This window comes from Salmo trutta, chromosome 15 (assembly GCF_901001165.1).
Source record: "Salmo trutta chromosome 15, fSalTru1.1, whole genome shotgun sequence".
Lineage (NCBI taxonomy): Eukaryota > Metazoa > Chordata > Actinopteri > Salmoniformes > Salmonidae > Salmo > Salmo trutta.
Window position 1 is genome coordinate 46,424,135 of NC_042971.1, and position 11,695 is coordinate 46,435,829.

At 42.5% G+C, this 11,695-nt stretch overlaps 1 protein-coding gene across 3 annotated transcripts in view; it reads right to left on the reverse strand.

Moving 5' to 3' along the window:
• LOC115149159 (bone morphogenetic protein 1) overlaps nucleotides 1–11,397 on the reverse strand; it is a 57,499-nt gene extending 46,102 nt beyond the window's left edge. For 2 of the 3 annotated variants that reach the window (XM_029691735.1, XM_029691733.1), the window contains exons 1-5: nucleotides 11,166–11,397; nucleotides 3,786–3,899; nucleotides 3,423–3,575; nucleotides 3,030–3,147; nucleotides 72–250 (exon numbers count right to left, since the gene is read on the reverse strand). In XM_029691735.1, the coding sequence (XP_029547595.1) occupies nucleotides 72–250; nucleotides 3,030–3,147; nucleotides 3,423–3,575; nucleotides 3,786–3,899; nucleotides 11,166–11,304 (703 nt within the window). In that variant the 5' untranslated portion in view covers nucleotides 11,305–11,397. Of the gene's footprint in view, nucleotides 1–71; nucleotides 251–3,029; nucleotides 3,188–3,422; nucleotides 3,576–3,785; nucleotides 3,900–11,165 lie in introns of those variants that run through there. The other variant, XM_029691736.1, reaches the window with a different exon arrangement.
• Between the last annotated feature and the right edge of the window lie 298 nt (nucleotides 11,398–11,695).

The window sequence follows — 11,695 nt, forward strand, 5'->3', positions numbered from 1 at the left end:
AAAATCAGGTATTATTCAATAATGTGACTAAACAGGCAGACAGACAAACAGAAAGAAAGAGAGAGACTTACCTGCCTGGATGTTATCTCTGATAATACTGACATGCTCATCGCGGTCGGGACGTGTATGCTCGTGCCAGAAGCCAATCACGTGGCCCAGTTCATGCACAACGATCCCAAACTTGTCACAATTCTTTCCTATGGAGATGGCCTGGGGACCTCCGCCCCTCCTGCCCACGTAGGAGCAACACCTGCAGTGGGAGACTCAGTCTTTCAGGGGGATATATACGCTTGGGAGACAGTGGGCCTTTTCCCACAGATTGTGCTTGATTAACATTTACTCAGTCAATTCAGCACACATAATACCTTGTTATTACATTTATTGAATTGAAAAACTACCCATTGATTTGTACTCACTGATTTTCTTTCAGTTCATAAGTTGATTCTAATTTGTCCCCTGAATTGGCTGAATGAAAATTGATTTTCATTTGTATTTATTTTTTATTTCACCTTTATTTAACCAGGTAGGCTAGTTGAGAACAAGTTCTCATTTGCAACTGCGACCTGGCCAAGATAAAGCGTAACAATTCGACCCATACAACAACACAGAGTTACACATGGAGTAAACAAACATACAGTCAATAATACAGTAGAACAAAAGAAAACAAAAAGTCTATATACAGTGAGTCCAAATGTGGTAAGTTAAGGCAATAAATAGGCCATGGTGGCGAAGGAAAGGCGGCCGAAGGATTTGATCGTTTACCCCGCACACTTCAATAACCCAGTATGGTCAAACTCTGCAACTGGAGAAATACAATACAGCTCTAGCTCTATGGTCAGTCACACATGAAAACCAAGCCCAGATTTAGAAACAGACCAAAGACTTTGCTCTGAGGCAAGGTTCCAGGTTTTCTTTTTTTGTCACATGCAATTTGTGATGATCTCAGCTAGTTTTGGAGCAAGGGGGGAAACGTGGCTATAGGAGGCGCAAAAACACTCAAAAACACACATACAGTAACAGGTTGAAAACAATTGCACAGCACATGCAGGCAACACACACTTTATTTTTTATCCTTTATTTAACGAGCGGTCACATTGAGATTTACAACTCTTTTACAAGTCAGCCCTGGCCAAAAAAACTGTGTACTTACACACTGTCTAGAATCAAATCCCCTGTGTAGAACAACTATCTTACAGCCTTGCTCCCAGTCTTTTCTTTCTTTCTTTTTCAAAGGAGAACAGAATTTCTAACTCCTTACATATTTGTATTTATTTGTGAAATGACAGGAGCAAAGAAGCAGGGAGAAAGAGCAGCGGAATGAGAAATTCATAGGGCTGATGAAGGGATTGAACCGGCATCTGTATGTGGTTCCGAGGATGAGTGTTACTGCTGGACTATACATTTGTAGCCAATCCTAATCTGTTTTAAGCAAAGAATATGAGAGAAGAAAGGGCAATTAGACCTGCAGTGTGAAGTATGAACTCTGTCTGAATGGCAGACATTGTGAAAAGGTTTAAGGTCAATGTGGAGGCATGTAGTTGCTGCTCATGGAGATAATCACCAGGTTTGAAACCACGGGAGCTGAAGATATAGGCTAAAATGACAGTGAAGCATTCCTGCCTGAAGTGCATTCTTTTGCATAGGAAAAACATATATTTTGTGTCAAGGACAGCTTAGAAGGCCACAACCCAGAAGCAACTGGCAATGTTCTGTGGGATGGAGCTGTACTGATGAAAATCAGGAGAGAGCTGTAATTTACCAGCAGGTGGGTATAAAGGACTTCTAAGTAGTAGGTGCGTGCATTGAGCTTTCCTGGAGAGACACGAGAAGATTTGGTATCCTAATAGACGGGTTGGTTGTTTAGCAACAAAACCGACGTGGGCGCAACTATGGGACAAAACAGACAGAGTTGGCTTAGGTTGTTGACAACATGTACACTATATTTGGATGCAGTCTATCACAGAGCCATCCGTTTTGTCACCAAAGCCCCATATACTACCCACCACTGCGACCTGTACGCTCTCGTTGGCTGGCCCTCGCTTCATACTCGTCGCCAAACGACCTGGCTCCAGGTCATCTACAAGTCTTTGCTAGGTAAAGCCCCGCCTTATCTCAGCTCACTGATCACCATAGCAGGACCCACCCGTAGCACGCACTCCAGCAAGTATATCTCACTGGTCACCCCCAAAGCCAATTCCTCCTTCGGCCACCTTTCCTTCCAGTTCTCTGCTGCCAATGACTGGAACGAACTGAAGCTGGAGACACAAATCTCCCTCACTAGCTTTAAGCACCAGCTGTCAGAGCAGCTCACAGATCACTGCACCTGTACATAGCCCATCTGTAAATAGCACATCCAACTACTCCATCCCCATACTGTATTTATTTATTTATCTTGCTCCTTTGCACCCCAGTATCTCTACTTGCACATTCATCTTCTGCACATCTACCATTCCAGTGTTTAATTGCTATATTGTAATTACTTTGCCACCATGGCCTATTTATTGCCTTACCTCCCTTATCTTACCTCATTTGCACACAATGTATATATACTTTTTTTCTACTGTATTATTGACTGTATGTTTGTTTATTTCATGTGTAACTCTGTTGTTGTATGTGTCGAACTGCTGAGCTTTATCTTGGCCAGGTCGCAGTTGTAAATGAGAACTTGTTCTCAACTAGCCTACATGGTTAAATAAAGGTGAAATAAAAAAATAAAAATATTTATTGAAAACATATGAGAACTTGCACAATGAGAACTTGTCTCTCAAATACATCGTTACAGTTGTTGGTTAGCTAGCTAGCGAATTTATGCCAAATTAGCATCAACGTTAGATCAGTGAAAATAACAAGATAAAACTAGCTGAAACGAGTCACTTAAAATTCCCCACATCGCTGTTTCTTGTCATTGTTGCTATCTATCTGGTCATCTAGAATCACGACCTTCTGCCGCATTGAAGAATGAGCTTCATTTTGGTGACGTTCTCAACTCACCCGTCTAAAACCTATTTTAACAATGGCCTGTCACTCACCCGCACGGCCGGTAGGTGAAGACTATGTAGCTCTCCTCCGTTGTCCTCTCAACGAAGGTCACGCATGTGTGTTTCTCCCAGTGACGCATAGCCTGACGGAATATCGCTCGCTGGCTGCCTAAAAGGGAGGGTGGTCCTTCAAGTGCCCTAATCAAGGACTGCACTGAGAGTCTCAGTGGATTGAATTACTGATGTCGTACATTAGTAGACAACTTATATGATTGAACATCAAAGGCAAACAAATAATGATTTATTCTCTATAATGCTACAAAGTTATGGTATGTAGCTATACTGTAGATTTATACAGACTGATGGAGAGACGTTAACAATCAATGAAGCATCTGAAAATCAAGTCAATTTAAGTTCTTTCTCTATCTCCTAGTCAGAACTTACCACTGAAATTCCCACTGATTACATATGGAATGACCCCATCTGGCCACACCCGCTCTGGTCTGGAGGTGGCAGCCCTCCTCCTGCGAAAGCCCTGCCCATGGCTGTCTGGAGACATGTCATTCCTACTGCTCTCACTGGACAACGAACCATTCACTGGAACAAACACATGCAAACAGATATGTAACCCATGCAGGGTTGAGGTCATTCAATCAATTTTAACTCAGTCCCTTCAGAAAACAAATGTAACCCCTCATTTAAAATTCATACATGGTTTTGCAACTCAGATGGCAGTCATATGTGAACACAACCTAAATTGACCCCAATTGTGAATCCTCTATGTCCAGCATGGCTCCTGTACTGTACCTGCATCTGTGTCGTTGAAGGTCTGGATGGACCTCTGAATAACATCCAGAATGCGGTCCACCTTAAACATACGCAGGTCTTCCTCATCCAAAGCAATGTCTCCCAGGAAGGCAGCTGGGGTAGACACACAGACACAACCAAGAATTCATCCTGCAGCTGAAACATTGTTTTTAATGCGATTCACAGTTGGCAAAACGTTTGCAAAACTAGAGAGATACTTATTTAGACAGGCAATCAAGAAGACAGATATGGAAAAAGTGAAAGGGAGACAACTACTGTTTTTGGTAAACCTTTATTTGTACTGAAATATATAGCTACACAGTAGTTGGGAGAAACTGGAAGGTGGGAATCTGGTATATTAAAAACATAAACGTATCTACAGCCACTCGGCATGGTACGCATTTGAATTCAGCTGACAGTATATCACCTACAACATGCAAAGCTGCTGCAGTGCTTTGGGATATGTTTTGCTTAGGTCCCTCATTTTTGACATGTGTGAAGATATGCAATAAGGCCCACACCCTGCCTGCTGGCTATGGTGTGTGAGCTGATGTGTGACTGGTGCTTCCCTTTCCCCCAATGGGAGGCCCTCAGGGCTCTGTTAGCCTACTGTTTGACAAGCACACACAGCTCCTGCATACTGTATGCACTGCAAAATAACCCTCACATACCCACTAACTGTCACGTGTGTGCGCACATACAGTGCATTCATACTTAAACAGAGATGCCCAATAGAACACAATTATACTGAACAAAAATATAAACGCAACATGCAACAATTTCAACGATTTTATTAAGTTACCCTAATCTATGGATTCACATGACTGGGCAGCGGTGCAGCCAGCGGTGCAGCGGTGCGGCCTTGGAGTGCATAGGCCCACCCACTTGGCAGCCAGGCCCGCCAACTGGGGAGAATGAGACGATCAGAATGAGTTTTTCCCCACAAAATGGCTTTATTACAGACAGAAATACTGCTCAGCACCGATCCCACAGGTGAAGAAGCCAAATGTGGAGGTCCTTGCGTGGTTACACGTGGTCTGTGAATATGAGGCCGATTGGACGTACTGCCAAATTCTCTGAAATGGCATTGGTAGAGAATGGTAGAGAAATAAAATTGTAATTATCTGGCAACAGCTCTGGTTGACATTCCTGCAGTCAGAATGTCAATTGCACTCTCCCTCAAAATTTGAGACATCTGTGGCATTGTGTTGTGTGACAAAACTGCACATTTTAAAGCGGCCTTTTATTGTCCCCAGCACAAGGTGCACCTGTGTAATAATCATGCTGTTTAATCAGCTTCTTGATACGCCACACCTGTCAGCTGGATGGATTATCTTGGCAAAGGAGAAATGCTCACTAACAGGGATGTGAACAAATTTGTGCACAAAACCTGAGAGAAATAAGCTGTTTGTGTGTATGGAACATTTCTGGGATTTTTCATTTCAGCTCATGAAACACTTTACAACACTTTACATAGTGTGTTTATATTTTTGTACAGTGTACATAAAGGGGTTGAAATAGACGTGCTTTCTGAATCTGGACCCTTTTTCCCCATGACATACAGTAATCTAATCAACCCCACACAAACCTTATGGTCATGTTCCAATACCCATACTACCACATAGATCGGCATGATGGTGTGCAGCAGTGAACAGATGTAGAGCTAAGAGGCCATACTCTTTGAATACCCAGACAGGCTGCTACTTGTCAGTTAGAGTAACCTGTCAAACCATAACAATTGGAAGGCTTAATTAGCACAGTGAGTTGAGAGAAATTGATCAGAAAACAGGTTCAATTCAACCTGACATGACAAATCGAACCTTTAGAGCCACAAAGTGTGAGATGCATGACATATAGATTGGCAAATGTCAGATATGATACTCAGAATTCATAATTAAGTAGTCAAAGCAATATGGAAAAGTAGATGCCTCCTGGGAATTTGCTGACTTCTGTCCAGAGGGAATGAGTCTAGTGGGATTGATCTACACTCTGCCTTTTTCTCCCTTTTCCCTTGTGGCTACCCTCACTCTGTGACATGTTTAAATAAGGTCCATGGAAAATTAGCACTCCACAATACTAACCTAAATGACAGAGTGAAAAGAAGGAAGCCTGTACAGAATCAAATATTCTAAAACATGCAACAAGGCACTTAAATTATACTGCCAAAAAATGTGCTAAAAAAGTAACTTTTGTCCTGAATACAAAGCATTATGTTTGGTACTCAGTGATCTTTTGTTCCGCCACTTTTCATATTTTCAAGCATGGTGGTGGCTGCATCATGTTATGGGTATGCTTGTCATCGGCAAGGACTAGAGAGATGTTTTTTTAATAAAAATAAACAAAATACAGCTATAAGTACATGCAAAATCCTAGAGGAAGACCTGGTTTAGTCTGCTTTCCAACAGGCACTGGGAGACAAATTCACCTTTCAGCAGGACAATAACCTAAAATACAAGGCCAAATCTACACTGGAGTTGCAGGAAATGTAAAACGTGTAGTGTATTTGAGGTTTGAAAAGGTTTTTGAAGTTTGCAATTTCCATTTTGAAATTGGGTTTATAGGGGTTTGTATAAATGTATAAACCCCTACAAAAATGTCCATTAATTATAATCCACATAATAATCCACATTTCCTGTTGCTGCAGGATTATTTTCCTGCTATAACAATCTGGCTCAAATTAAGACTCTACATCTGTACATGGGTGATGATGCACCACTTCATGGGGCAAGAGAAAAGTAAATTATGGAGAAGGGAACCACCAAATCCTGAGTCTAAGTAACCCTAACTAAGTACTTTGGCAAAAAGCCCTGGCTGTCCCTGCCTTTGAAGCAAAGTCATTCATGCAAAGAGTGACTGTAAATGACTACAGACCTAGGCCTACAGTGCTCAGCACATGCCTTGCAGCCAGTGGGATTTCACCGGCTTCCAACCGAGGACTACTCTGTCATGGCCTCAATGACCTCAGGTCTCCAGGCAACAGAGAGGCGGATAGAAGGAAGAGGACAGAGATGATATTAGGGGGGAGAGGGAAGAAGGGAACAGGACAAAGGAGGAAATAAAGAATGGAGAGGGAAAAGTAAATATGGGGAAGGTTGGGAGGGTGGAGAGAAGATGAGAGTAACATGATATAAAAGAGGTAGAGGAAAGGGAAGAAAAGAGGGGAGTTGAGAGATGTGGGGAGCCAGATAGTTGAACACAATTGTAAACTGGGTCTCCAAGAAGAGGGAGCCTATTCAGTGCACCACCAATGTATTACTAAATACAAATAAAAAGCATCGAAGTGGATCACAATGGTGCTGTGACCCGAGTTTGATCTATTGATGTCTAGTCTGTTAGCTAATGGGGTCATTGTGAAGAGGATGAAGAGGCCAAAGGGCATTGAAGTATGATGGAGGGGGTTCGGTTAACCACGCTCACGGGATGAGTAACCTTGCCTGAGTGTAAATTTTCTGAGCAAGCTCAGTGGATTAATACAACCTCAGATTACCTGAGTTCAAACTAGGTTAGCGGTTAACGAAATGTACCTAAATGTACTGCCTAAAACCACTCCCTTTTCCCAGGATAAATAACTGGGAGAAAGTGATAAATTGTAATAAAATATTATAAATTATTGTGACAGGTGGACCTACATTTGCTGCAGTATAGCCTATGCTACAATAGTATAATGACCGAATGTGAGTCTAATTTACACATCTCTATCTGGCTTTCAGGGTCACCTAATTTTTTTATTGTAGATATGTTTTTTATTTTTTATTGCAGCTGCAGAGAGTGCAAGAGCGAGCACTCTCTGCAGTCTTTCTCTCTCTCTATCAATTCCATTCAAATTGCTTCCAAAATAGATCATCCTGTTCAAGATTGATTTATAGCCCTATATATACAGTGGAAAGAAAATGTATGTGAACCCTTTGGAAATACCTGGATTTCTGCATACATTGGTTATAAAATCTGATCTGATCTTCATCTATGGTCACAACAATAGACAAACACAGTCTGCTTAAACTAATAACACACAAACAATTATACGTTTTCATGTCTTTATTGAACACACCATGTAAACATTTACAGTGTAGGGTGAGAAAAGTATGTGAACTCTTGGATTTAATAACTGGTTGACCCTCCTTTGGCAGCAATAAACTCAACCAAACATTTTCTGTAGTTACAGATCAGACCTGCACAACGGCCAGGAGGAATTGTGGACCATTAATTTTTACAAAACAGTTTCAGTTCAGCAATATTCTTAGGATGTCTGGTGTGAACCGCTCTCGAGGTCATGCCACAGCATTTTAAATCGGGTTAAGGTCAGGACTCTGATTGGACCACTCCGGAAGTCATACTTTCTTCTGTTCATGCCATTCTGTTGTTGATTTACTTTGTGTTTTGGGTCGTTGCCCTGTTGCATCACCCAACTTCTGTCGAGCTTCAATTGGAGGACAGATAGGCTTACATTATCCTGCAAAATGTCTTGAAAAACTTGGGAATTCATTTTTCGTCGATGATAGCAAGCTGTCCAGGCCCTGAGGCAGCAAAGCAGCCCCAAACCATGATGCTCCCCCCACCATACTTTACAGTTGGGACGAGGTTTTGATGTTGGCGTTCTGTGCCTTTTTCTCTCCACGCCCTAGCTGGCTCAAGATTTTTCCTTGCCCCTGACACCCATCCCACGTCAGGCCTCAGCCGGATCGCCAGGTTTTTATGCCTCAGCCGGCTCATCAGGCTCCCACGTCTCAGCCGGCTCATCAGGCTCCCACGTCCCAGCCGGCTCATCAGGCTCCCACATCCCAGCCGGCTCATCAGGCTCCCACGTCCCAGCCGGCTCATCAGGCTCCCACATCCCAGCCGGTTCATCAGGCTCCCACGTCCCAGCCGGCTCATCAGGCTCCCACGTCCCAGCCGGCTCATCAGGCTCCCACGTCCCAGCCGGCTCATTAGGCTCTCACGTCCCAGCAGGCTCATCAAGCTGTCTCATCCCAACCGGCTGGTCCAGCGCCCATGCCTCGGCTGGCCCGTCAGGCTCATCCAGGTGGGCGCCACCTAGTGGGGGGGTACTGTCACGCATGTTCCCGCTCTCCCTCCTTGGCGCTCGAGGGCGCCAGGCTGCCCTGCATTACGCACTATCGCCACCACCATTACGCACACCTGCTCCCCTCGTCACACGCATCAGCGATTCATTACACTTACCTGGACTCACGCACCTGTGTTTATTTCCTCCCCTATATCTGTCTGTTCCTGAGGTTGTCCCCCGCTTCAGCATTATTGTCGTCATGTTGTTTTGTTCCCCCTGTTCTGACGCTGTTCCTGTCCTGTTCCTTGTCTGTGCTTGATTAAATGTTCACTCTCCGTTCCTGCTTCTCATCATCAGCATCGATTCTTACAGAAAGAGGTAGGCAGGCTAATAACATTAGGGGAAATATTCTAAAAAATGATTACCAAATTCGCTATTCTTTGTAGGACACATGGTGCTGCACCAGAATGTTCTCTCTGCTTTATCATGGTTTGAGCGAGGTGCCTAATTCCAGTCCATATAATACAGTATAATACGATACAGTACAGTAATACAGTTTACACTCAAAAAGATTCGCCTACTGGAGCTTGTTTAATTTATTTACCCAAGAGAGCATAGCTGCATCATTGTACTTTTTATGTTTTATTTTCGTGCTTGAATTTTCGATTAAAACTCTATTCAAATCCAGACACAGGGCTATTTATATCCTTTAAATACTTTTGAATGACACTTCCGGTTTTGGTGGGAAATACCAGGTTAGTGACTTATTCTCGGGATGGAACATTTGTAAAATTCCGGGAAAATATTCAACCCTAGTTCAAACCCAGGTGGTCACAGATACATATAGCATTGTGGATAACAGTTGTCTGGCTGAGCAGACCCTTTTCCAAAATGAAGCACCTTGTTACATACCCTAAAGTCCTGTGTGTTTAAATTGATGGATTCAATTAAAGGGACATTTCACCTTAGCTCTGCCACTGTATATAGTTATTACTATATTAAAAACATCAAGACTTTGTCATAAACATAAAAAAGTGCTCACCACAAGCTAGAACAAGATTTTAATTTCACCGGTAGAATCAGGAAGTTTCGACTTCCGATGTATTAGTCTGCTTATAGTGTACCACAAGGTCCTGCATTCATAGCAAATGCACGATGCATGACAGGGCCAGAGCAGGAAGCACCGCCCCACGCTGAGCTGTAGTCTTTCAGAGGCTGAGAAAAAATGTGGCACCTTGTACATCTAACAATGAATATGCCGATAGGAACATCGCTGGAAATGTCCAATGGCTCTATCAAACAAGGACAACCATATAAATTATTCACGGACACAAAAGTATAGAACGATTATCATAACATAGAGGCTTTGTGAAATAACACAAAGCAGGACTACTTTAATTTTCAGATCTCATTCACTCTGTCAAAACACCGGATGAGGTCATCGGGTATATAATTTGGTGCACGAAATCCAGACACGCATGCTTCTTGGTGGCCAATATGTGTGAAACAGATCTCACTGACCTAGAGGTGCCTTGGACACGATCAAAACAAACCCAGAGTCATAAGTAAAATATCCCTTTAAGGCTTTGTCCCTTGTTTTGACTCTATCTTCTCTTGCACCCAATTTACATGTTCCATGTCTATTCTTTAAAACTGTTGCAAAGCTATTCCAGCCTCCAATTTACAGTAGCTTAAGTACAATGTTATGTCATATATATATATACACACACACACACACACACACGTTTTAGAACCACATTTTGTGCCCAATAGATTCATCTAATGGCCATATCCTCTGTTTTGAATCTGTTTCATCATGCCCCCACTTGACATGTTCCATGGCCATTCTATTCAAATGTTCCATGGACATTCTATTCAAAAGTCTTCCATAGCTCTATTCCAGCCTCCTACATACACTACAGAAGGTAAAACAGGATAAATGATCTTCACATAACAGAGAACATTGAATTGTATTGAAGCAAGGCTCAAAGTGATGCTTGATTGATTAATGGACAAAGGCTTTTCAGCCCAGTCTGGATTTGACAGCTGTCTGTGTGTTCCATACAATACCACTAAACCACCACTGTGAAACAATGCCCCGCGCACCATGCACGATATGGTTGGCCTTGGCCTCGAGTTTATTATCATTTCTACCATAATTGATTTCGGTAACTTTACACGCTGTTGCTATACTATGTAAGTGATGTGCATCACCTTCGAGCGGTGCGCTTGTGAAAACAAGTTCAACTCATTGCCTGTCCCTTTAAATCAACCATCACTTCGGTCTTGCCCAATGTGCAGTCTTATCTATAAAGGGAATCCAGATAAAGCAAACTATAATTAATTATCCCATATAATATGAAACATAATAACATTACCAGCTTTGCAGGGATCTTTGTAGTCGATTACTTCTGGGGCGCTTAGGTCAATGAAGTTACTTGTTTCCACATCCAAATCAACCGTAAGTAAAACGCGGAGACCTGATAGCAGTAACAAATAGCTCGGCATAAAAGTCATATTTTGAAGTTAATAAAAGCAGAGTTTTGGAAAATTAAAAGGAAAGAAAAGAAAGGAAAAGCGGGTAGACAGAGAGGATTTGGGGAAACGCAATCTTTTTTTTGAGGGCGGGTTTATACACACGGTGCTGCCTCTCCACAATGTCTTTATTCTAGATCAGTGATTCGCTAACATACCCGGGCGCCAGGCCAACATCCCATAGAAAAGCTTACAAACTTAGCACACTGGAGGTCGTGACACAAAGCTGCACCCTGGTCACCAACACAGGCCAATTCAGTCTTTTTTTAATCAACACAATTTTGTAGTGCAATCTTGTTGAAAGCTACACTTGTAAAATGCCTATTTTTATGTATGAACCCATACAGGATGTTGGTTTAGTCATCGGGGTTTA